Source organism: Gekko japonicus, unplaced genomic scaffold (genome assembly GCF_001447785.1).
Source record: "Gekko japonicus isolate JY-2015 unplaced genomic scaffold, Gekko_japonicus_V1.1 scaffold831, whole genome shotgun sequence".
NCBI lineage: Eukaryota > Metazoa > Chordata > Lepidosauria > Squamata > Gekkonidae > Gekko > Gekko japonicus.
In genome coordinates, this window is record NW_015159738.1 from 475,975 (window position 1) to 503,466 (window position 27,492).

A 27,492-nucleotide genomic window follows, 5' to 3' on the forward strand; every position below is an offset into this window, starting at 1 on the left:
TGACTCCAGGGTTCTGAACACACGTTGTGGCTTCTCGGAAGCCTGGCATCTCTTTGGTGGCAAAGTTCTGACTGCTTCTACAAGGATGTGACTCAGTGTCACTGGCAATGCTCCCGCTAAGCTGTGGAGTCCTGTGAGCATAAATTCTACTTTGTGAGCTACTGGCATTAAAGTTGTGAGTGAGCAATTTGGCTACTGCATAAATTAGTTTGCTCTGGAGTCATCCTTCCTGAGCTAAGACAAAAATGTGTGAGCCGGAGGCTAAAAAACTGTGAGCTAGCTCACACTAACTCAGCTTAGAGGGAACACTGGTCACTGGTATCAACAGCTCTGTGGCAGTACAACTAGGGCAAGCCTGAGCAGAAGAAGGGAAACACCTTATGTGCTGTGAGGACTGAACTAGATGTGATGCCGTACATGGGCTGCCACTGCAATTGGCAGCTCCAAGTCTCTTCTCCTAGTTAAGTATGCATTGCCCCTCTCCACATGTCCATCCATGGTAATGGCAATAAAACACAGGGAAATGACACTGTAAATGTATATAAAAGTTCTAGGGAGAGAACCTGATATGGGGCTGCAGTTTTAGTTCTGTTCTGGCTCTTCGTAAATTCAAGTGCTATTTTTTAAGATCCTTAAAAAAAAACACAACACTGCCTGAAGTGCTCATTTAAATGTCAGCGCTTTGGAGAATGCAGTTTTGGATGTGACACTGACATTTGGTCAACTACAATCTAATTTTAAGGGCCAGTGTTTACTCTGTGAGTAGTTAAAAATGCTCTCTCCAGATTCACTCCTCCGCATATTGAAATAAAAGAGGACGTTCTAAATAAAGGTACCCAGGTGCTTCCATATAATACGCTCTCATATGCCTGATGTTTCCAGATGTTTCCTTTCCAATTGCCTTTCCTTGTCCTGTACTGAAAGCAGTTCCCCATCTCATGCATTTCAAACATCTGTTTTTTGGGGGGTGGCAAAATGGAAAAGAAAGAAACCCGTACAGTCACCACAAGGTGTTTTGGCACCTCCAGTTTGAAAGGTGGTATATTTCCAAACAGCAGACCCTAGAGACAAACAGTAGGTGAGGGCAGTATCTTTTGTGCACTTTTTGGGACTTCCAGTATAAATCTGTACCTTTTCCCAGTCATTACCTTTTTGTCATTACAGTTTTATGTTCTGGGACCGCACACTGTGCATGATTCCTCTAATACACATGATTGCGCTATTTGTGTGGATAGAAGAAGAAGAAGAAGAAGAAGAAGAAGAAGAAGAAGAAGAAGAAGAAGAAGAAGAAGAAGAAGAGATTGGATTTATACCCTGCCCTGACTTCCCCTCCCCACAACAGGCACCCTGTGAGGTAGGTGGGGCTGAGAGAGCTCTTTTGAGAACAGTTCAAAGAGAACTGTGACTGACCCAAGGTCACACCAGCAGCTGCATGTGGAGGACTGGGGAATCAAACCCAATGCTCCCAGATTAGAGTCCACACTCCTAACCACTACACCAAACTGAATAGGGCAATGTGTGTATTTTCCAGCTTCGATATGTGCATACCGAAGCTTGCAAACACATGCATTAAGAACATAAGAAGCACCCTACTGGATCAGACCACCAGAGTCCATGTAGTTCAGCATCTTCTTTCACACAGTAGCCAGCCAGTTGCCCTGGAGGGCCAACCAACAAGGCAGAGTCCCAGGGCTTCCCCTGATGCTGCCTCCCCACACTGGTATTCAGTTTACTTCAATGGGACTTCCCTTGAGTAAGTGACATGCAGGTTATCTGTAGTTATAGGAAGCATTAATGCTATGAAATTACATAAAAGCCTCAAGCGCATTTTAGTGCTAGACTGTAAATGCAACAGTCCTTTTGTCTGTTAACAAACAGACCCAGAATGGGAGCAACTATACAAATATTCCCTGTTATCTGAAAGTGAAGTATGTCTTGCCGCCACGCTCATGAATTCCTTTACCCTGAAAGACAGATTGCTTTCCTTTCTAAATGTCTGTTCCAATTGCAAAGCCCAAGTAAGACATGCAACTTCTAGGAACAGCGGCAGCCCAGCTGTTCAAAGGGCTTGCAGCGATGGTTGCCGATTATGTCATTAGTGAAAAGCCATTCAGCTTAATGCAGTGCCTGTTTTCCTTCGAACAACTGCGCCTTCCCCTATGATGGCCATGGTGACCACTAGAGTAGTGTGTAGAGAGCTTTGTGATGGGTTTGTGTCAGGTGAACAATATTTGCAAACCTTACAGGTTGGGTGGGCATCATTTACAATGACGTGGCCATTTGGGGCAGCATCTCTGTGACAACCACTGTGTGTGTTCTGCCCTTAAATCACATCTTTTCTGTTCAGTCTGTTGGAGTGGGGTTCTCCAGACTTGAAGACGTTTCAGGGTGAAAGGGAAGATGCCTCACGTTATTGTACTGAAACAATAACTATATTTAAAGAGAGACTGAGGCTATTATTCTGGATGAATGAACCCAGAATAAGTACCAGCACCACACATAATTACTGAGGATGTAAAATCATATTATGTATAGGCAAGCATTTAAAAAGGAATAACAAAATGCAACCTCAAGCACCATTTCAACTATCCTGCGTGTTTGCCGGCCACGAGGGGTTTTGTGGTGCCCTTAGGGAGATTATCAACAAGTCCCTTGTAGAGGGACGGTTCCCGGGGGCACTCAAGAAAGCGATGGTCTGCCCTCTCTTGAAAAAGCCATCCCTGGATCCGACTGAATTAGCCAACTATTGGCCGGTTTCCAATTTGCCCTATTTGGGCAAATTAATTGAGAGGGCAGTGGCGATACAGCTACAGAGCTATCTGGATGACGCTTCTGTATTAGATCTCTTCCAGTCCGGCTTTCACCTGGGACATGGGAAGGAGACAGTGCTGGTTGCCCTTACTGACAACCTCCGGAGGCACCTGGATCGGGGCGGTTCGGCAGTGTTGCTGTTGCTCGATCTGTCGGCCGCATTTGATACGGTCGACCATCAGCTACTAACCCACTGCCTCACTGAGGTGGGGATACAAGGGCTTGCCTTGCAGTGGCTTGTCTCCTTTCTCCAAGGTCGGGGACAAAGGGTAGTGCTAGGGGAACAGCAGTCCCGGAGGCACCTGCTTGAATGTGGAGTGCCTCAGGGGGTGGTGCTTTCCCCAATGTTCTTTAATATCTACATGCAACCCCTCACCCAGATTGCCCAGAGGTTTGGGCTGGGATGTCACCAGTACGCTGATGACACCCAGCTCTATCTGATGTTGCGTGGTTAGTCGGACTCCAGACTGGAAGATCTGGACCGGGCATTGCACGCCGTGGCTGGTTGGCTCAAGGCGAGTCGGCTGAAGCTAAACTCGGCGGAGATGGAGGTCCTGTGCCTGAGTTGGGGTAGTTCGGGGTTGGGGATCCTGCTCCCAGCCTTTGACGGGGTGCCATTTGGGGCTTTTGCTCCTGGCCTTTGATGGGGTGCCATTGGCACCTGCGCCGGTGGTTAGGAGTTTGGGAGTGCTCCTGGAACCCTCCCTGGGAATGGAGGCCCAGGTTAGCAGCCACTGCTAAGACGGCCTTCTACCACCTGCGACGACCTGGCTACAGTGATCCATGTGATGGTCACCTCAAGGTTAGACTATTGTGACACTCTCTACATGGGGCTGCCCTTGGCGCCAATCCGGAGGCTGCAGCTAGTGCAGAACGCCGCTGCCAGGCTACTGATGTGTCTCCCTAGATGGGAGCGCATCCAGCCGGTGCTGAAGGCGCTGCACTGGCTGCCAATAGCATACCGGATTCGCTTCAAGGTGCTGGTACTTACCTTTAAAGCCCTATATGGCCAGGGTTCAACATACCTGAGGGACCACTTTCCCCCATATATACCCCAGAGAGCACTATGGTCCGGGGTGCAACATCAGTTGGTTATTCCAAGCCCCAGGGAAGCCAGGCTTGCAGCTACTAGAGCCAGGGCCTTCTCAGTGGTGGCTCCTTACTGGTGGAATGAGCTCCCGGAGGAGATCAGGGCCCTGCGGGATCTTGTGCAGTTCCGCAGGGCCTGCAAGATGGAGCACTTTCACCAGGCCTTCAACTAGGAGCTGCCCACATTACCATCACATTACCATCAATGACCACTATTAATATCTGTGGGGGAGGCTGGCTGCAGTGAGATCGAACCAAACTGCCTAGGAGAATGTAATGTAGGAGAATGTAATGTAGGAGAATGTAGGAGAGCCAGTTTGGTGTAGTGGTTTAGTGCGCGGACTCTAATCTGGGAGAACCGGGTTTGATTCCCCACTCTTCCACTTGCACCTGGCTGGATGACCTTGGGCAAGCCGTAGCTCTGGCACAGCTGTTCTTGAAAAAGAGCAGTTTCTGTCAAGAACTCTCTCAGTCCCACCTACCTCACAAGGTGTCTGTTGTGGGGAGGGGAAGGGAAAGGAGTTTGTAAGCTGCTCTGAGACACCTTTGGGTAGTGAAGGGCGGGGTATAAATCCAATCTCTTCTCTTCTTCTCTTCTAATCGCCTGAGCCTGCATGACACATCACGCCATCTTGGTTGCTAATTATTGAGTGCACTTTATTCGGCAATTGCCGATTGTTTAAAGGTTTTAAATGTTCCAACAGTGTTAAATGTTATGTGTTAAATGTTTTAACTGTATATGAATCTTGGCACATTGTGCCAGGCAATGTGAGCTGCCCTGAGCCTGCTTGCGGGGAGGGCGGGTTATAAATAAAATAAATAAATAAATAAAGGGAGGCTCTCTTGCAATCTCTCATAGAATACATATAGTTCAGCACTGTAACTAGGAACTGTTAGGCTGTATCCAGCTCCAGGAAATGTCATGAAGCTACTCCTGCACTGAACAGCAGAAGCACATGATGGATGTGGATGAGCAGTATCTATATCCTTGGAGCCCTTCAGGAGAGTGGTTTTCGCCCACCATGTTTTCTTCCCTTCTCAAAATGGTCACTAGCATCACAAACTACTTGCAAATATTCTGAATAAGGTGTGTGTGTGTGTGTGTGTGTGTGTGTGTGGCGGGGGGGTCACTGACAGCAGTAGCAGCAAGACTATATGGAGGGGATGGAAATAAGGTTACTGACTCTGGCTTGGGAAATTACTGGAGATCTGGGGATGGTTGGGAAGAGAGTAAGCTCAGCAGAAGACCTCCCTCCAAAGTTTCCAGTTTTTCTAGGAAACTCATGTTTGCATTCTAGAAATTAGCTGTAATTTCAGGAGAACTGTAGGCACCACCTAGAGGTTGAAAACCCAGATGGAAACATGTGGTATTAGAACCTACTGAGCTCTCCTGGGGATCCAGCTTCACATTTGCATTTTCCTTAGCTGCTGTGTTATTAGCATGTCTCTGGAATTCCAAGGTATTTATTTGCAGCCGAATGCATTGTAATGCAAAGTTACCTTTAATGTTGTGATGTATTTTCAAGGTCCCCAGGCTAAGAACCACCAACTATTCTATGATGTTTCTTGCCTAGCAGTTCATGCTGTAGTTTCTGAACAAAATTTCTTTTTAAAGCATTTTAATTCATTTTTCCTGTGAGAGATATGATATCTTACTAATATAATGCAAGGAGGAAAACCCCTCACTAGCATCCATACATTCTCATTTAAGAAAACACTGACACTTGGAAACACTCATTAGTATGCATCACGTACAAGTGCAGCATGGATGGTTTGTTATTGTTATATCATTCTTCATACTACATTTCAAGAGACTAAACTGTCAGCATATTGGACTGAAGCTGTAATCTGGATCTTCTAGGTATGTGTCTGTAAAGTGCCGACAAGTCACAGTTGACTCGGACTTCCGGTTTATGGCGGCACACTAGCAGACTCACCTCCCGGACCTCCCGGGGGTGAAGCTGCACTCCAGCCAAAGGAGGGGGTGCACAGGCTCGCTTACCCCCCCAGGGCCCCAGCAAAGGGACCCTGGCCATGGAACATACAAGAGGTTGCCTCTTCGAGCGCGAAATGCTGGAGAATTGAGGCACCTCTTCATTCCAACGGTTCTCCATGCTGTGAGACTGAATGGATTTAGTGACGCTGATCGGGGCAAGCGTGCGAGATCCAGCGGCAGAAATGAAAGTTGAAAGTGAAGTCAAATGACCAATTATGAATGTGAGTCAGCTTTGAAGCGTTCTTCAAAGGGGAAAAGATAGCTCCCCACCCCACCGAACGGGAAAAAGGCGAGCGTGGGAGGGACGCCTCCCATGCACATGAATTTTTGAGCGATTGAGGGGGGGAGCGGAAGAAAATGCGAAGGAAACTGCCTAGAAGTACTTACCAAAGCGAATCTAAGCGGTCAAGCGCACATTCAGAGACTTTTAAAAAAATTGCGAAAGTAAACAAGCAAAAAAGATGGCGGGGAAGAAGGACAGAGAAAAACTTTTGAAAGCAAAAGGGTCTGAGAGCCCAAAACCGGAAGCTACCAGTGAGGTGGCAAAGTCTATAGCGGAATATATGCGCCCTCTGCTGGAACAGCTGAATAACTTCAAGGAACAGATGTCTATAGTGACTCAAAGTATTACTGCACAACAAACCCCGATAAACAATATGATACAAATAATGAAGCAAGATACTGAGAAGGTAAAGGAAGTGGCTGCAACTACCCAGAAGGTGAAGAAAAAAGTGCAAAAACTGGAAAGTACTGATGTGTCTCCCTAGATGGGAGCACATCCAGCTGGTGCTGAAGGTGCTGCACTGGCTGCCAATAGCATACCGGATTCACTTCAAGGTGCTGGTACTTACCTTTAAAGCCCTATATGGCCAGGGTCCAACATACCTGAGGGACCACCTTTCCCCGTATATACCCCAGAGAGCACTATAGTCCGGGGCGCAACATCAGTTGGTTATTCCAGGCCCAAGGGAGGCCAGGCTTGCGGCTACTAGAGCCAGGGCCTTCTCAGTGGCGGCTCCTTACTGGTGGAATGAGCTCCCGGAGGAGATCAGGACCCTGTGGGATCTTGTGCAGTTCTGCAGGGCCTGCAAGATGGAGCTCTTCCACCAGGCCTTCAACTAGGAGCTGCCCACATTACCATCACATTACCATCAATGACCACTATTAATATCTGTGGGGGAGGCTGGCTGCAGTGAGATCGATCCAAACTGCCTAGGAGAATGTAATCGCCTGAGCCTGCATGACACATCACGCCATCTTGGTTGCTAATTATTGACTGCACTTTATTCGGCAATTGCCAATTGTTTAAAAGTTTTAAATGTTTCAACAGTGTTAAATGTTATGTGTTAAATGTTTTAACTGTATATGAATCTTGGCACATTGTGCCAGGCAATGTGAGCTGCCCTGAGCCTGCTTGCGGGGAGGGCGGGTTATAAATAAAATAATTAAATAAATAAAGGGAGGCTCTCTTGCAATCTCTCATAGAATACATATAGTTCAGCACTGTAACTAGAAACTGTAATACAAATGTAGAAAGTAATACAAATGTTTGACTCAGTTTATAATAATCTAAGTGAAGTGAAGATTTGCTGTAACTAAGCTAGTGAAGATCTCCTCTCTTGGGTTTTTAGTTAGTAGTGGGTTCTTTTGCTTTATCCTATATATGTAACTCCCCCTTCCCTTTTTTCTGTAGTAGTTTTGTAGTTTGATAAAAAATAATAAAAAATTCCCTCCGGGGGCTCAAAAAAAAAAGTCACAGTTGACTCATGGAAACCCCGTAGGATTTTCAAGGCAGAAGACTAACAGCTGTGGCTTACCATGGCCTTCCTCAGCACAGAGTAACTCTGGAATTCTTTGGTGGTCTCCTATCCAAGTATTAGCCAGAGCTGACCCTGCTTTGCTTCCAAGACCTGACAAGGCCTAGGCCAGTGATGGTGAGCCTTTTAGAGACCGAGTGCCCAAACTGCGACCCAAAACCCACTTATTTATCGCAAAGTGCCAACACGGTAATTTAACCTGAATACTGAGGTTTTACTTTAGAAAAAAACAACCCATACATTAACTTAAGATGATCCAAACAAAGTAAGGAAAGCAATCCCAAATGCTTTCATTTACTTAAAATTATTTGGCAGAGAATTCGACACTTTAATGATGGTCTTGGCCTGGCTGGGGCGATGGCACGCGTGCCCACAGAGAGGGCTCTGAGTGCCACCTCTGGCACCCATGCCATAGGTTCGCCATCACTGGCCTAGGCCATCCAGGTTAGAGGATCTACTAGGTACCAGCTGAATTAGGATAAGATTTGTACCTCATTTATGTTATATCCAAACTGATCAATGAAAAAAGGTCAATGTTCCATTAAAGGGAGAATAACAGAGACGGTCAGATGGAGGGGGGAGAAACGAGAGGTTTAGTGGCTCACTGGCCATTAACTGGTCAGTTTTGCTTTCCCCCCCCCATGAAGAAGAAGAAGAGGAGGAGGAGGAGATTGGATTTATACCCTGCCCTTCACTATCCAAAGGAGTCTCAGAGTGGCTTACAATCCCTTCTCCTTTCCCTGCCCACAACAGACACCCAGTGAAGTAGGTTTCCTTAAGGAACTCCCTTGAGAGAACAGCTCTGAAAGAGCTTATGACTGACCCAAGGTCACACCAGCAGCTGCATCTGGAGAAGTGGGGAATCAAACCCGTTCTCCCAGATTAGAGTCCATGCTCCTAACTACTACTCCAAACTGGCTCTCTGAAGGGAGGGGGAGTGAAACTGAGGGGTTTAAGGGCTCACAGCCAATAACAGAGTGAACCAGGCACGATGGTGTTCCTGAGGCCACCACAGGGATGCCACTATGATTTGGGGGATGAAATTGCTTCCGTTGACAAACACTGCAGAGCTTTGGGGGCCCAGGGAGGAGGAGGGACACCTATTCTCCACGCCTGCATACACTCTTCAAGACTCCAAATGCCAGGGGTCTGGGCTCTTGAGCATGAGGAGGGGAGACTGGAGCCTACCTCCCCCCATGCACCCATCCCAATCAAAACCAGGGCCCCATGGCTTCTGTAAACAGGAGGAATTTCGTCCTTAAAATGATGGAAGTGGTGGACTTGGGGATGCGATCGCATCTAATTTGGCTCTTAGACACCTTCCTTCACAAGGCTAAGTTTTGGGGAAGAAGAGGGCCACAGGTGGAAAGAAATGACACTAGGCAAGTTTACGCACTGGGTGAGCTCCTTATCAGCTGGGCCCAAATTTCAGAGCAGGTTTGTGCTCAGCTCATCATTGGCTTGAGGTTTGCAGACTGGAGAGCTTCCAGTTCATTTAAAGCCACCTGCATTGAGGTTAGCTTCAGGTCTGAATTTTGGAGTCATCCCTACTTTCCAGTTAACTTTGCTCCTAAGTCAGTAGACATATTATAAAGCCATCAAACTTCCATGGTATAAAATTTCAGATGGCCTCAACTACATTACCCTTTTTTATGGAACTGTTTCCAACGAGTACCTTAACAGGTAAATTCATGAAGGCCACTCACCTTCTCCAGCAGTTGTCTGAGCTGCCTGCTTTTGGCATCTCTGGAGCAGAGGTTTTGTTCTGGGGCAACCACTGTGCAAATACACCGTCCATCTGGGTCTTGGGCTGAGCTATAGACTTGCCACCCTTCCTTGGGGCTGATCTGAGTCTGAAACAAAACAATGAGACACAATTATAAAGGAAAATAGGATTCTACCAAGTGTAAGTTCTATGACATTTATCTTCAGCTGTGGGACCAAAGTGGTTTACCTCAATAAGCAGAACACACTACCAGCCTTGCCCTTTTTCATTTACATTTTTTTTTCAAAGAAGGAAAATGATGGAAAGAGGAAGAGGAGGAGGAGAAAGGGAAGAAAAGAAGACCAAAGATGGACTTTGTACTGGAAAAGAAATTAAAAAGTCAGCCTCATCCTAATGCATTTGTTATTGAATATCCCATTTTGTTGATTGTACTGACTCACTGTATATAATCCACCCTGAGTCCCTGTGAGAAAGGCAAACTATAAATAACATACATTAATTGTTGCAGTGTTAGGGTTACAACAGTTGGACTACTCTTTTGATATATACAATAACTCTAGGACAGAAGTAGGCCAACTGAATTCTGCACCTGGAGGTGCTTTTTAAATCAGAGAGGCTATGTGGTGTAGTGGTTACAATGCTAGATGAACTGAGTGCCTTCGGTTCACATCCTTGTTTAATTTGCTAGCTGAGGCCAATCATATCTCAGCTGCAATGACTTTATTGGGTTGAGAGAAACCCATGAATGCTTTCTTGAGCCTCTTGGAGGAGGAGGCAGATGAATTGGTTTAGTGCTTTCAAGCATTTCCTGTATACTATATTGATGGAATCACTACAATGCCAGTCTCAGGTAGGTGAGTGTTACTATTCACCTGTTGCAGAAGGGGAAAACTGAGGCTGAGAGAGAATAGCTTGCCTGGTCACCAAGTATGATGGCAAATGCAAGATTTGAAGCAGGAATCTCCTCATACAAAGAAGAAGAAGAGGAAGAGGAGGAGGAGGAGGAGGAGGAGATTGGATTTATACCCCGCCCTTCACTTGGAGTCTCAGAGCGGCTTACAAACTCCTTTCCCTTCCCCTCCCCACAACAGACACCCTGTGAGGTGGGTGGGGCTGAGAGAACTCTGACACAAACTGCTCTTTTTCAAGGACAGCTGTGCCAGAGCTTGTAACTGACCCAAGGTCACATCAGCAGGTGCAAGTGGAGGAGTGGGGAATCAACCCTGGTTTTCCCAGATTAGAGTCCGCACACTTAACCACTACACCAAACTGGCTTTCTTACAGTGCAATCCTAAAATCACAGGATGGATTTAGACTAGAGTAATTCTGCATAGGATTACATTGTTAGGGCTCGAACAGATGAGAAATCTGGAATGCTGTGATCAGAGCTCTCAGTGTCCCACCCCCTCATCAGATGGAGAAGAGAAGAAGAGATTGGATTTATACCCCGCCCTTCACAACCCGAAGGTGTCTCAGAGCAGCTTACAAACTCCTGTCCCTTCCCCTCCCCACAACAGACACCCTGTGAGGTGGGTGGGGCTGAGAGAGCTCTGACAGAAACTGTTCTTTTTCAAAAACAGCTCTTATCAGAGCTACGGCTTGCCCAAGGTCATCCAGCCAGGTGCCAGTGGAGGAGTGGGGAATCAAACCCGGTTCTCCCAGATTACAGTCCGCACACTTAACCACTACACCAAACTGGCTCTCAGATTTATGGGGAACATGATTTGGATCAGGTCCATGGTGCAAGGGGTGGGGTGGGGTGGGGTGGAGGGACTTAAGCCTCCCACCTTATCATTTTTCCAATACAGAAAGGGCACAGGGAACTGTTATTTGCCTCACCAGAGAGACATGCAGGTGCTGATCTGTGTATCCCAAAGGGAAAAACAGCAGCTCCCTGGGGCCATTTCAGAGAGGGGGAATGGCTTAAACTCCTTCCCTGTTGCACTGCAGCCCCAGTCTTAATCAGGCCCCTGCTGCTGGGGAGGAGGGGAATACTGGGAGCTCCATCAGTAGAACATCCAGCTTCTCATTTGTGTGCTCCCCAGACATTCTGGTACCAATCCAAACCCAATCAGTTCTTCTGGTGGTGGCCAGCTTCTGACGTTGATCCCGAGATTTAAAAGGGAAAGAAAAAGGAATATGATTTTTAAATGGCTTTGGCTCTGGCTCCTATGAGCCTTCGTACACAGATCCAGAATCTCAAGATGGTGGGGTGAGTGGGCAGCAGGGAGGCTAGACGTGAGAGTCCGTAACACATTGTTGATCCATATCGATTTCTCCCTTCTCTTCCCCCTTTCAAACCATGGACTGTATTCTCCCTGGGACAGGAGCCCATCTTCCCCTGAACTATTTGTCCTTGTAATATATTATCAATCTGTTAATTTCTGAGTTATCAAAGATTCATCCCCCCCAGATGACCAGTGTGTTCCCCCGCTTCCCCAGGTTTTCTTTTGCATGTAGTCCCTGCTTGACAGACTCGGGAAAAGAAATGCTAGACAAAATGCTTGCTTTAATGAGAGGCCATGTTCCCATTGGGGTGAATGTGCACGGCAAAAGCTTTGCAAGGAGTTATTTGTGAAGCAGCCCGAGTCCATTTACCACTTTCCGTATGTGCATTGTGGTTTGCGAGCGACGGAGAGCATGCACCTCCTGAGTCTAGATGACATTTACTTAGATTAAAGAGAATGGACAGAGTGGAAAAAAAATGAGTGCAGGGTTTCCATGGGGAGACCTGGTCTGTACCATCCATATTACAAGAAACCCCTGGCACGTAAAACAGGATGGGGAATTCTATAAGTGCTTTTTAACCAATGCATTACACAGAGGATCCCCATAAAATGTTGATGCACACCCCTGTCTATGCGGATGGCCAAGGGTAGCCAAGAAGAGGGACTGGGCTTTGAGCACTGGGGTTGTGACACTTTTGTGGAGAATTTAAAATCTCTAAAATAGCTTTTCCCAATGTCTGTAGAATATTTAGACAAGTCACCTTTGGGCTTTCTGATCTGATTAAAAAGTCAGACACTGCTGCGACATCCGTTGTCTTCCTTATCCTTTGTCACACAAGGGTCTACCAGGGTCCTGTGCAAGCAGAAGCTGGATTACTCCCGGAGTGCTGAACTGGAGACAAAGATGCCTCTTCATTTGCATTACAATGCTCATCAAATGAAGGAGCTAAATAATGTCTGTGGGAATGCACATGGCTGTTCGACACAGTTGCGGCTTGATGGGACCTTTTTGAATAGGCTTGCTGCCCATTTTGGGGTCTCTACTGTTTGTGTGTGAATGCCTGTACACATTTAGGCACTCCAGGGCAAGTACTAGAGTCCTGCATATTAGCAATTATGCACAGTCCTCAATAGATTTGTCCTGTGACAGCACATCATACACATACCTTTGGGGGCAGGAGCCTGACAATTTTATTTATTTTACTTTATTTATACCTTGCCTTTCCTGCTGAGATTTAAGGCAGATCATATGATGTAAAACAATGTAATTGCGCAGTATGGCATAGCCAATAAACAATGCAATAGGTCAAGGATTATAAAAATTAGAAACAACTCAACAAATGAAATTGTAAAAGTAGAAAAGAATGCAGAAAGAGCAAGATGAGACATAGGACAGTGACAAAGACTACAGTTCTGTTCCCTTAAAAAGGGCCCTCTGGAATCACAGCATTATACCACAGCCAGGGGTCATTTCGTAGAAAAAGAGCTGCAGGAGCTCATTAGCATAACTTATTAGCATATGCCACACCCCCTGACATCACCGGAAGTGTGCACCAGCCCCTCTGACAGGCAGAAGCACCTGGGATCCATTCTTTCCCCCCTCTCCCTTCCCTTCGCCTCCAAGTCGGGCACAGGAAAAGGGGAGGGGGAGGATCTCAGGCGCTTCTGCCTGATAGAGGTGCTGGCGTGCCCACAGCCAGCCTGGGTGAACTATAGAATCATAGACTCATAGAGTGGGAAGGGACCTCCAGGGTCATCTAGTCCAACCCCCTGCACAATGCAGGAAATTCACCAATACCCCCCACGCACCCCAGTGACCCCTGTTCCACGCCCAGAATATGATAAAAAAAAAAACCCTCCAGGATCACTGGGGTCCAAACTGGCCTGGAGAAAAATTGCTTCCTGGCCCCAAAGTGGCAATCAGCATTTCCCTGGGCGTGTAAGAAAGGGCCACAAGAACTAAGCACTGATGCAACCCTTCCTGCTCTACCTCTCATGATTTGCCTAAGTTCACACAATCAGCATTATGATCCTTTTAAAGTTGAAAGCATGATATAAATGCAAAGGACTATTTGTAAGTTTATCTGTAAGACACAAGACCAGGACGCATCTGTATAGAAATATTGATTTCTAAAAGTCCATGCCTTCTCCTGTGATGACATTCTATGTCTCTGTTTCCTGTGCAGGCCAAATGGTCCTGGGCAGACCAGATGGCCTGAACAACCTCAATAGCCATTCTTTCACACCTCTAAATGAAAGAGCTAGACTTCAAGGTGCCTGCTTTAAGTCTACATGGGCCATGTCACGTACATCATGGAGAAGCTGGAAGTTGGGTCACCTGACTGCAGGAGTTCCCAAACTTCTAGCCTATCCCCACACATAGTCATGACAACCAACAATTGGGCACACCCATGCCCACTCGCAATTGGCTAATAGCCACATCTAATTTGTGACTGGAATTGGGCTATAATTGTTCAATCCCAATGAGAGAGAGTCTATGTGCTTGCTCTCTGTTCCTGCTGTCTCTGCTTGTTTTATTACACCTGAAATGCAGCCCGGGAGGAACAAAGGACTGGCTTTGTGAATTGGACCACATGGTTGAGAAAAGACGGATTTTGCCTTCAAAGTCCCGTGGACTGTTTGGATATTCCTGAACTTGGTAAATATGTATTTTTTACTGTGTAGTTAAGGCAAACCGCCTTAGGCTTGTTATTTTGGTAAACTCTGGTAGTCTATGCTAACTCTGTACTAAATAAAGATTCCTCTGATTGTTAAAATTGTCTTTGATGTTGTACCTGAATTCCAAGTCTAAATCTTGTAGCCTAAACACTGACCACACAGAGCTACCACTGTGATAGTAATTGTTAAGTCCCAAAGGCCAGCTAAGAGTTTGAACCTCTGCTTTTAGGCTGAGCGGGGGATCCCAGGTGATGAGGTTCTGGTGGCAAACTGTTCTGAAATCCAGAGAGGGTATAGCCTACCTCTTGGGTTGTTGTTTAATGTACTGTATAGGTACAGGATTACTTCTCATCCCTGGACTGGCGTGAGGGGCTTAATCCTGTACAGCATCTCACTTCTGGCAATCACTTGGAGAGACCCTATCACTCAGCTTCCATTGCCCCACACACACCCCACACTGGAATAAGAACATAATATCAGGCCATACCACATTGCAATAAAGCCCCTACAACTGTATACAGAAATACTGAGCTTCCCTACCATTTGCCACAACTAGCCCACCACACAACCAGGATCAAGACTCCTAAGTGGACCAACAGACAGGCATACACTCGTTTGAGAAACTGAGTATTACATTACAACACCTCTGGAACATTACAGATCAGTAGAGGCAGCACTGCACAGTGGTCAGAGTTGCAGATTGATGTGGGGAGACCCAGGTTTGTATTCTCACTCTGCTGGCTGAGTGACCCCGGGCCAAATCTCCCCTTCTCTACCTAACCTACCCCACAGGGTTGTTGTGAGGGTAACACACACACAATTTTTAAAAAGGTGTTCAAAAGTTGGAACTATTGGAAGGGGAAGGACTTGCCTGGGGCACCACTGGATCTAGGGCTGGTCCTGCATACATGCAGCTGGGATGAATCTGAATTAGCGTTACAGAGTGCTCAGGGGTAAAATCTGTAGGGGCTTGCTACATGTCCCCACCCCCTGGCCTCCTCTCAGGGCCGGCCCCAGTTTTTTAGCACACTAGGCTGCAACAAACTTTGCAACAAAATCTGAAACACTATGTACAACAAATACTTTTCAGCAAACTAAATCCTGGCTTGAGTCCAGTGGCACCTTTAAGATCAACAGATGAGCTTTTTTGTGCACAAACACTCTTCTTTAGATACAATGAAATATAGAGAGAGGGTGGGCAGTAACTTCACATACATGTATGTTAAAGAAGCTCATACTAGGGTTGCCAGGTACCTCCCGGCCACTGGCGGGGGATGCCAGATACAGACTGGGAGATGCCAGCGGGCTCTGTTTCAGGCCACCCGCCACAGCCTCCAACCCCTCAAAAAGTTCTCCTCTTCCCAGATCTATCATTGGAAGCATTAAATAAACAGAGAAGCCTTAAACCCATCACAACTAGGCTTGCTAATGCATGCATTCATTACAGATAACAACATAAGAGAAGCCATTGTTGGATCAGGCCAATGGCCCATCCAGTCCAACACTCACACAGTGGCCAAAAATACCAGGTGCCATCAGGAGGTCCAGCAGTGGGGCCAGGACACTAGAAGCCCTCCCACTGTGCCCCCCCCAAGCACCAAGAATACAGTGCATCACTTGCCCCAGACTGAGAGTTCCTATCTATAGCTTGTGGCTAATATCCACTGATAGATCTTTGCTCCATATGTTTATCTAATTCCCTCTTGAAGCCGTCCATGCTTGTAGCTGCCACCACCTCCTGTGGTAGTGAATTCCACGTGTTAATCACTCTTTGGGTGAAGTACTTCCTCGTCTGGTCTGCTACAAGTAGTATGGCGGAGCGGTGCTCCGGTGCACTCCAGCAGGAACCGAGGCCTGACCACAGCCCTATAACCATTGTAAAAATGTCCTCCTGGACAATTCTTTCTTTAGCGAGTCTGTGGAATAAGAACTGTGGAAACCCCGCTGGCCTTCTCAAGCAGGTCACTCCACAAGGAGAAAGCCACAACAGAGAAACATGTTGTATGGGTGCCTAGTGATCTTATGCATTTGTAGGGTGGTACCTTCAAAAGGCTTTGCACTACCTTTGCAGTAACTGCTGTATATTCACGTTGCACACAGCTGTGAGCTGCGAGAAGCTCACCTTCATAAGATCAGGATTTTCCCCCTAATCAGGGGAGAAATCCCCTTGATATGATGGAGTTAATGCATGGATACTGTCATGCCTGCCCCTGCTGATGTCATGCCTGCCTTTGCTGATGCCCCTGAACAGGCTCCTGAGGACCCTGAACAGGCTCCTGAGGACAGTACTGCAGCAGAAAGGCAAAGACTGGATCCTGTAGCTGAAAGCTATCTAAGTGGTGAGGAGGATAGAGCCTCCCAGGGAACACCTGCAAGGGATCAGTCTCTGCTGCAGCCCAGTAATTCATCATCAGACTCGCCTCCACCTGTAACCAGGCTCAGGAATGTAAGAAGACAACAGCTGAGAGAGCGAAGGCAGAATGCACGCATGCGTGCCAGAAGATCTCTTAGCCCTGATTACTGACAGGATCCTGTCCTCACTCCTGGCTAGCTAATGAGTTGATTAGCTAGCACTGTATATATGCAAGTCTGTTGCCAGCAGTCATTTGTGCTGGCAACGTCGTTTGTTCAGGACCTGAATCCTTGCATCTCTGCTCCAGACCTTGTGGAATTCTTCTCGGCTTGATCCTCGGCTTTTGACCTTTGGCTTTGTTGACCCTGCGTTCATCTCTGACTCCTCTGGTATTGTTGTGATTTATGGACTTGAAACTTTGGTATGTCTGACCCTGCTTTTGGACTGTGATTTAAACCTGCTTGAACCTTGCTACCTGATTTGCCTGGCTTGACCTCGGACTGTTCCTGGACTTTTGCTTGCTTGTGTCATGCCCCCTGGTCCTGCCGTGACAGATACATGAGATGTGATTTGCATAGGTAAGTCCACTCCTGAACACATGAAGCTGCCTTATATGGAATCAGACCCTTGGTTTGTCAAGGTCAGTCTTGTCTACTCTGCCTGGCAGCTGCTTTCCAGGGTCTCAGGCAGAGTTCATTCACATCATCTGGAGCCTCATCCAGTTGAATGGGGGGATGCTGGGAACTGAAACTGGGACCTTCTGCCTGCCAAGCAGATGCTCTACCTCTGGGCGACAGTCCCAAGGCTCCCAGACGTGAAAAAGGATAAGGAAGACAACAGAAATTGCAGCTTACAAGTACCAAAGAGATGCAAATTAGTTCCTCTTCCACACACACTCACAAACCCCTGTGGGCAGCACATGCAGTTTATGCCAATCTTGCCATTAGCTGTGCTGAGCAATGATGCACAACTTTCCTATTCCATAAACCACTGCAGAACAAACCACAACACAAAAAGAAAGCATACACCAGCAGAAGTGAGCCAAAGTGTTCACGTACTTTGTATTTTTTTAAAAAAAGATTAACATTTGCTGTTAGCCAGGGAGAGTTGAGTGTTCTTTAAAATAAAGAAAATGACAGAGGTGTAAAGGTGCGTGCGCATGCCTACAATTATTGAATTGTAGTCAGCCTGACTGTGCTGCAGGGATCATCTTATACAATTGTCTCTAGAAACAAGACAGCAAAGCTTCCAGACAAGACCTGTGCAGAAAGGAGTACAGAAAGGAAATATGAAGAAATAAAGACTGTTAGGCATTTCTCCACCTAAAGTTCTATTCAAACCTCACAGGAGCTGTATGGAGCAGAAAAGAGATACTGCACAACAGGCTCATCATTAGCAGAACTGGAGATAGATTTGAGAAACAAGTTACATGAAGCAAATTTATTTTTAAAATTCAGACTTATGACCTAGGCTGGAAGTACACATTGAGCAGACTGAAATGGTAAAACAGACTGAACCATTGGCAGAGGAATCTAATTCTTGTAACACTCCTCTGTGCAAAAAATTGCTGGCAAGTAGAAAAGTAGCACACGTGTCAAAGAGCTGGGCTAGAACCTTTCTCCTGATATATTTGTTTTCTACTTGCAGGGGTATTTTCACAAGGGAACATTCACAAGTGGTATCCCCACAAGCATTTACTTTCTCAGTATTTCTTCACTTCCTTTAGGAGAAGGGGCCACTTCTGCTCAAGATTAGGAAAGAGACATAGACTTTTAAAAGAATTGCTCTATTCAAATATCCATCTATCTGGCTTGCTGGGCCAGGAAAATCCTAAGTAGTTAGTAAGGGTGCCAGGTCTCTCCTGGCAGTTGGCAGGGAATGGGAAGGCACTTACCAGGAGCAAGAGGGAGGCCCAGGCTACCAGAAGTGATGTCATCACATTGGGATGTCTCAGCAATGTGCTGATATTTGGGCAAAAACTCTATGGCGAAAATGGCTTCTACCATAGAGTTTTTGCCCGAATACCAGAGTGTCACTTGGACAGCACTGATGTGATGTTGCTGGTGCTGTACCCTAGGACTCCCTCCTGCTTCTGATAAGTCTGCTCAATGGCCAGCTGAGTGGCAACAGGGTTTGGGGCCTGGGATTGGGGAATCCCCTACCTCCAGCTGGCAGCCCTAGTAGTCAGGTTGTAACAGATGCCTGATGTAAGATCCTTCTTCACCCTTTCCTCTTTCATCTGCTTAGTGTCTTTATTAAAGGCTAAGGTATATTATATGTATGCAAGTAAAACTGAGCATCTCATTGTCTCATTGTCCAGTAGAATCTCACCTCCTCCCTTTGCCTTTCTCTGGCAGCAGCTTCACATATTTCATTCTGTTTACTGTAGCTTGGTGGTTTGTATTTTCATCATGAAGCAGCAAAATTACACATCTCTTTCCAGGCTTAAGAACATAAGAGAACCAGGCCAATGATCAGTCTAGTCCAACATTCTGTGTCACACACTGGCCAAAATCCAGGTGCCATCAGGAGGTCCACCAGCAGGGCCAGAACTCCAGAAGCCCTCCCAATGTCACCTCTCAAGCACCAAGTATACAGAGCATCACTGCCCCGGACACAGTGTTCCATCTATACCTTGTGGCTTAGCCACTGATGGACCTCTGCTCCATATCTTTATCTAATCCCGTCTTGGAACAGTCTATGCTTGTAACCTTTCTGCAGCAGTGAATTCCACATGTTAATTACTCTTTGGGTAAAGAAGTACTTCCTTTTATCCTTTCTAAGCCTACTGTTCATTAATTTCATTGAGGGCCCACGAGTTAGTGCACTATGAGAAAGAGAAAAGTACTTCTTGTCCCAGTCCGGTGGCCACGGGGCATAGACCCCATCCCCCCAACTGCCCGACTCACCCGGGAACCAGCAGAGGAGTGGAGCAACCACAATGCCATGGCAACCGATGGAGTCATAGCCCAGTTCCTCAGCACGGGAAGCCCCGGGAGAGACAACCTTTGGCGACCCAGGGGGTTGCAGTAGCAGCAGCAGAGCATGGCCCCTAGAGCGTGCACCCCAGAACCTCGCCCCAGCGAGCAGCACCACGGGCGTTGCAGAGGGAGAGCTGAGGGTGGACACAGCGAGGACCCCACATGGCGGCGCGGGCGGTGTGGCCCCTGGGCTGACAGGACTCCCACCAGCACACTGACAACCACGCCCAGACGGCATCCAGGTTTATCACTGGGGGCAGGGCCAGACTGGGAGTAGAGGGGGCAGGAAACACAGGTGGTGCTGGGAGTGGAGACGGGGAATAAAAGGAGAGAGATGCAGAGGGGCCGGGGAGGAGAAACGTGCGACGGAACTGAGCTGAGAGAAACGGAGAGCGAGAGAGAGAGAGAGAGAGAGAGAGAGAGAGAGGGAGAAAGAGAGGGGTGCTGCGCATGCCGGGACGTTAACCCCGTCCCCTGCCTATCTGAGGCCCCACGGCAAACTCCTCCTTAACGAACTCTCTCCAACTCCCAGGACCGTCTGCCCTAATGGGCAGCCAGACATCACGACCACGGGCAGGTCAGCTCCTGGGCCACAGACGGAGCCTGACACTTCTTTCTCTGCCTTCTCTATCCCCTGCATAATTTTATAAATCTCTATCATGTCACCCCTCAGACATTTCTCCAAGCTGAAAAGTCCTAACCTCTTTAAGCTTTCTTCATAGGTAAGGTGTCCCACCCCCTTAACCATTTTACTTGCCCTTTTCTGCACCTTTTCCAGTGCTATAATACCTTTTTGAGGTATGGTGGCCAGAACTGTACACAGTAGACCAAATGAGGCTGCACCATAGATTTATATAGGGGCATTATGATGCTGGCTGATTTGTTTTAAGTTCCAAATAATCCCCAGCATAGTATTTGCCTTTTTTATTGCATCTTCAGTGAGTTATCTACCATGACTCCAAGATTTCTCTTTTCGTCAGTTACCCCCAGATTGGACCCCATTAATGTATATTTATAGTTAGGATTTTTTGGCTTCAATGTGCACTTGCTCACGTTGAACATTATTTGCTACTTTGACTCCCACTCACCCAGCCTTGACAGATCCCTCTGGAGTGCCTCACAGTCCTCCCTGGTTTTCACCGATTGAACAACTTTGTGTCATCCGCACCCTAGAGTTTTCCCTCGGATGACCGTGGCCCCGCCCCCAGCGTGCCCGGTGTGGTCACGTCACTTCCAGGTGACATGCACGTCGCGTACTTTGGGGGTGGGGTTCCCCCCGGGGCCGGATCAGCCGGCGGCGGGGAACGGGCCTCTGGGGCGGGGGTTTCCCTGCCCCCCAGGGGGACTTGGCAAGCCTACCCCGGTAGGTTCTGTGACCATTTGCTCCATGGCACAGTCATTGAGAGTATCTAGAAACCCAATCTCTTTTGCCTGACTTGAACACATATTGACCCAATCAATGTGTGGGTATTTAAAATCACCTATGATGACATAGTTATTTCATCTACCTGCTTTACTTAATTTTTTTGCTGTTTTTAAATCATCCTCTAAATTTTAATCTGGTGGGCGATAACAAACTCCCAGAGTTAAGCTTCCTTTTGGGTACACTATTTCCACCCATAGTGTTTCTGTAAGATAATATATTTCTCTTATATTATCAGTCTTACTGGACTGTAGACCCTCTCTGACATATAGAGCTACTCCACCTCCAACCCTTCCCTCCCCATCCTTCTGATATAATTTATATCCAGGAATCACTGTATGCCACTGATTATCCTCATCCCACCAAGTTTCTGAAATGCCCACAATGTCTATACTCTCCTAAGACACTAAGCATTCCCGCTCCCCCATTTTACACTTCTGGCATTTGCATATAAACATTTATAACCCCAGACAGTTAGGCCTGCAACCTTCTTCCTGTGGCCTCTTGACCTTGTCAGGCAGTCAATATTGTTTGTCAGGCACTCAATATTGTGACCAGGCCTAATCCATTTCCCTCTGTAATAGTAACAGCTACCCCTTCATCACTTAGAGGTGAGTCATCCTGAACCAGGGACATTTCATCTGTTGGCTTTCCCCTAGAATTTAGCTTAAAAACTGCTTTGCCACTGTTTGATTATAAGTGCCAGTAGCCTTGTTGCTTCTTGGGAAAAGTGGAGGCTGTCTCTTTTGTAGAGGTCCTGCTTCTTCCAGTATCTAGCAAATTTAAACCCTTCCTCCCTTCACTATTGTCTCATCTATGCATTGAGACTCCTAATTTGTGCTTGTCTAGCTGGCCCGTGAGTGGAACAGGCAGCACTTCTGAGAAGGCTACCTTGGAGGTCCTGGCCTTGAGTCTCCTACCTAGCAACCTATTTTTTTTGCCTCCAGGACCACATGACTACACTTCCCCAAATCTTTGTTGCCAGCATGTACCATGACCACTGGCTCCTCCCCAGCACTGTCTACCAGCCTATCTAGACCACATGTAATGTCCACTACCTTTGTACCAGGCAGGCAAGTCACTAAGCAGTCAGTATGTGGGTTCTCAACTCATCCATCAACATGCCTAAGGAACAAATCATGCCTAAGGAACAATTGTAGAAGAGGTCCCTTCTGAGGGAAATTTCCCCTTTGTTCAGCATGGTGCCCTGTTTCCCCTTTACCCTCAAGCTTCCCGACAGCAGTGGGGCTGCCATTCTCGGAGTGGGACACATCTAACGAATTCCCAAGAGTCTTATCTGTGTGCCTAACTGACTGCTTCTCCAGGTCAGCCATCTTGGTCTTGAGGGTGTGAACACATTCCCTTAGAACCAGGAGCTCCTTGCACCAAGCACCCCCCCCCCATGACTGTCCAGGTGGCAGATAGTCATACGTGTTGCACTCAGTGTAATACGCTGGATAGCCCCCAACCCCCTACTGATATTCTACCTTCACTATCCCCCTGCCCAATTTCCTATTTATGTAGATCTGTTTATGGAAAGTGTGCTTATGCTTTTAGGAATGTGGAGAGACTAATGCCCTTGTCCAAGTTTGTTCAGTTTCTGGTTTTAGGCTACTACAAATAGCTTCTTTCTGGCTCAATTTCTTTCAGGCCTCCCCTTAGTCTAACACAGTGATGCAAACAGTGGCTATGGAATGAAACTGGATGCTGCAGGCTCAGGCTAAAAAAATAAGCCTTGCAATATTTTCAAGGGGAGCCATTATCTCACTAGGTTACGAAAACGAAAAGGATCAGGGGTCAGAAAAAGGGGGGTGGGTACACTGGGTAGCAGTATTTGTCTTTCCTTTGGTGGTACTTTCCTGCTCGTTATTGTTCCAGTATTATGCCTCAGACGTTTTGGACTCTCTCACACCATTCAAAAGCTACTGTACCTTCTGGGATCTCAGACTCATGATCAATGCAGGTGACCTTTATTAATGCAGCCAGGTACATTTGTGTAGCCTGGAGCAGTATGCAAAGTTGCATGCTGGGGTACCAATTCCAGAGTGGCACTAGATGAGGGAAAGGACAGGCCCTGTTTGTGGGAAACATCATCAAACCAAAGCAGCTGCTTTTCTTATGAAGTCATCTTTGAGATAATGGGACAGTGGGGGAACAGTCCCCCCCCCCATAGTGTAAATCAGCAAAGATCCTCTGCCAGGAGCATTCAACACACCCAGGTCTGAGTTGTACAGGGGAGACATTCTCCCCCAGCCTTAGATTCTCAACAATTGTAGGTACTTTGCACCCTACTTTCCACGTGTCCTACTTCTCCTAAGGGTGTGTGTGTGTGACCCACACTGCACTTTGAAAATCACTGCTGTGCATGAAAAATAATGAGGCTTATTATTTTCAAAGCATTTCTTGCTGAAGGTGTTGCAGAAGGCCATGTTGACTGAAAGTATTGTGCGGGTGTGTGAGTGTGTGTGTAGTGTGGGGATTCGACAGAACTTTTGGATTTACACAAATAATGCTGCAGAGTGTGCCTCAAACCTATCCATTATTCCCTTTGCACTATCATCCTCACAGCTCTATACAAAGTCCCTAAGGGACACAGATGGGAGGGATGCCTTGATCCAAAGGAGATATCCAAGTTAGCTTTAGAAAGACTGCAGTGCTGCTGTGTGATCTTTCCAACCTGATGCTAGCTCCATGTGACTTACATCGTTGGAGAGGGAGAGCACATCCCTCACTTTCTGCTCAACAAGAAAGTTTGTCCATTTCTCTTGGAGCAGAATTACAGCAGACTCCTTTTTCCTACAGCCTGATTGGTTAAGGTAACAGGAATGTACAGGTGAATTGGTTATTTGTTTATGTGTGTGGGGAATCAGCAGAAATGAAAGGTGCTTAACTCCTCATACACCCATTCATTGCACCCTTGCAAATTCTACCCTGACGGCAATTTTTAAGAGGATGATCTTAGGGCCAGGGCCAGGGCTTTCTCGGTGGTGGCTCCTCTCTGGTGGAATGAGTTCCCAGAAGTGATCAGGGCCCTGTGGGACCTCTTACAGTTCCACAGGGCCTACAAGATGGAGCTCTTCCACCAGGCCTTCAATTAGGAGCCGCCCGGAGAGAGAACTCTGTTTTCTGAAGTCATCAGAACAGCCTGTGCCAGCTGCACAAGGTTAGACCTATGGGCTGACTGCTAGGACGCTATACTGAAGGTCGGCCACCATCTTTTAAAATCTTTTAAAATTTCTCTAATTCTTAGTATCATCAATATTAGCACCTTTTAATGTTAGAATGTTTTATATGGTTTGAGGACTATTTGTGTGTTTTATTCTTTCCGTAAGCCACCCTGAGCTGGCCCTGGCTGGGAGGGCGGGGTATAAATCTGATAATAAATAAATGCATACATAAATATTATTGGGTACAACATATCTCTATATTGCTCTGTGTCTTGGAGTGCAGAGACACAACATTTCCCCCCCCCCACATCCCAATCAGGGAAGGTTACCCAGGGGTCATTTGGGGGGGACGCCATCCCCCCGGGTGAGGTGCGGGAGGGCGGGGCCTGGAGCTCCCTGCTGGTGCCCGCTGGAGGTCACCGCCGGCTGTGAGGAGGACACACTTCCGGTGATGTCAGGGGGTGTGGCATATGCTAATGAGTTATGCTAATGAGTCCCCTAGCTTTTTTTCTACGAAATGACCCCTGAGGTTACCCAATGAGTGGTGGACAAGTTTTTGACCCTGTCCTTCAGCTGCATTCCTGAAGGGATCATTTCTGTTTCGCACCACAGAAACCATGTTGGATTTCTGACTAGCAGTCCTAGCACACAGGGAATGTTACCCGGGTAGAACTGCTTCTTAGAACCCAGAATCGTGCTGCAAAATGTAGTAAAGCCTTTCTGATGTAAAATAGCAAAGTTACAGACAGGAGCAGGGTGATGCAATGAATAGGAGGCAAACATGGATGGTAAAACAAACTAATAACAGGTGGAAAATGAGATGGATATAATTTCAGATAGGTGGAAGGTGCCTTTAAAAAGAAAAGAGCAAAATTATTTCCCCCCATGTACATGTCTATAAGGGAGGTATTTAAAGAGCAATCTAATACATAAATGTACAATGAAATCCACTCCTCCAGGTCCACAAATGCATAAAGTTAACAGGGGCTGTTATAACTGTCTTTTAACTATATCAAAAACATTGTTTGGAATGGTAAAAAAGTAAAAACTCTCCTGAGCCAGCAGATAACTTAAAAAAAAGAAGAAGCAGCTAGTACTGAAAATTGTCTTACTAAAACTGTACCATTGAGAAAACGGCATATCCTGAATATGAGTCAAAGCCATCCTGAAATCCAAGGCCTTGACCTTATTTTTAATACACTGCCTTGCCTGATTGGGAGTAGCAAGCTTTAGGGCCTTAATGGGCTTTAATGTACAGCCATTATGTGGAAATCCTTCTCTCTTTTTAGGCAACTTTTGCTAAGCAATGTACACAGGGGGATTGCAATCAGACTTGGTACATCCTGGCTGATACCTGATTAGCTGTAGTGACCAATCAGAGTCACATCCCCTCAAACTGGTTTCTGAGCTTGTGCTTTGGCAGTAAAGTACAGCTTTTAAAGTGAGAGGAAAAGAAAAGCAAGGAATGTGATTTAGCAGGGCTAGAGGGGGAAAGTTCTTCTCTTCATCATGCACATCACAGGCACTTGGAAACAACAAGAGGATCAAAACCAGCTACAAAACAGCCACAAAAATATGCAGGAAAATGAAAGCAACTGTGAAGGAAAAGCCAGTTTTTCTAACCCTTGGTTAAACAAGCATGAGCTTTATGGGGGGAGGCGTTAAATAAACCTCAAAGAACATCATAGGGTAGGGTTGCATTGGGTATGCCATTGACTACCAAGACAAAAAACTGTTTCTTCAGTATTTATTGAGACCCCCAATCAGCTGGGCATTAGAGGAGTTAGAGGTGGGTTGAAGCAGAAAGCTTATCACAAGGTTTTTGTTTGTTTGTTTCAAAGCCTCTTGCTGCCGCCTCCCACACGTTGATGGGAGCAGGGATGGAGAGGAAAACCTATCCCAAAACCTATCCTAGGGATGGATGGGAAAACTTATCCTAAAATCAACCCCAGCAGGTGAAAAGCAGCTGCAGGAGGCTTTGCAGAAGAAAGTACAGATGCATTTTCTGCTTCAGCTCTCCCCCCTTCCGTCTGAGGACCAGCTGATTGATGGCTGTATATGGCTTCCTCCTCCTCCTCATTGTTGTCCTTTCTTCCCTCCAACCCTCCTGCCATTCCTTCCCTCAACCCTCCTGCCATTCCTTCCCTCCTTGTCCTCTTCCTTCTCCTGCTTTCTCCCTTCAGGGTTTGGTTTTTTAAAAAAATCTCACCCAGAATGCCAGCCATGGTTTTGCTAGATGTTGGTTGGCATTTCTCTCTTTCTCTCTCTGTGTGAGCTTTCAAAACTCATTTAAAAGAGTTTTCAGATTTTTCTGCAAACTATGGAGTTTTTCTAGGTTTGCAGAAAAATCTCCCTTCTCTGTACCTGGCCCCATTAAGTGAATTTTTAGATCTGCACCTTAGAGACATGTTCAAAATAAGATATGTTCAGAATTACATATATTGAGGTTTGGCTTATTATATATCTATATATTTAATAGCGAAGTTGCCCCCGGAGTGCGGATCGCTAAATCAGTCCCCATGGTGGCCAGTCCCCATGTGTGCACAAAAATAAAAAAAGTTGAAAAAAATCTCGGGGGGATGTTTAAATCCCCCCGAAAGTGCAAGAGCGTCTCCTGCACGTGCGCAGGAGACGCTCTGCGACCTACCGGGCTTGCGTGCGGGGGAAGGGAGCGAACGGCCAGTGAGGCCCAGCAGCGGCGGCGGCGGGGGAGAAAGACCGGTGAGGAGGGGGAAGAGACGTGGAACCGGCGTTCCCGTGAAGGGAAGAGAAGCGGCCTGCGGCAACGTCCGAGGGGGAGAAGGCGGCGCTCCAGACACACACACACACACAAACTCCCCTCCTCCCAAGAGAGCCCCCACCGGCTCACGCCCGAAAGCGGCGCCCCTGCTTGAAGTTGTCTGTGGTCGCCCGGCTCGGGCCGCTGGGATGCGGGCCGAGTGAGCGGCTTGCCGGGGCCGCCCTCCCGCACCTCACCGGGGGGATGGCGTCCCCCCGCGTCCCCCCCCAAATGACCCCTGGGAGAGAGAGAAGGGGGGAGAGAGAGAAGGGGGGGAGAGAGAGAAGGGGGGAGAGACAGAGCCTGGGGGGAAGAGAGAGAACGGAGTTCAAGATGAACTCAGTACGCAACATTTTGTTGCGGGTCTCCACTTGTAGTGATATAAGTATATAACTACCTGAACAATCCTACCATTTACGGAAATCATTAAACTGTTCCAAGAA

The 27,492-nt window shown here is 47.0% G+C and overlaps 1 protein-coding gene across 1 annotated transcript in view; it reads right to left on the reverse strand.

Moving 5' to 3' along the window:
- LOC107125945 (noelin-3) overlaps nucleotides 1-27,492 on the reverse strand; it is a 72,934-nt gene that overhangs the window by 36,455 nt on the left and 8,987 nt on the right. Inside the window, exon 2 of the mRNA XM_015429432.1 lies at nucleotides 9,420-9,566. Coding sequence (XP_015284918.1) covers nucleotides 9,420-9,566 — 147 coding nt within the window. The remainder of the gene's footprint in view (nucleotides 1-9,419; nucleotides 9,567-27,492) is intronic.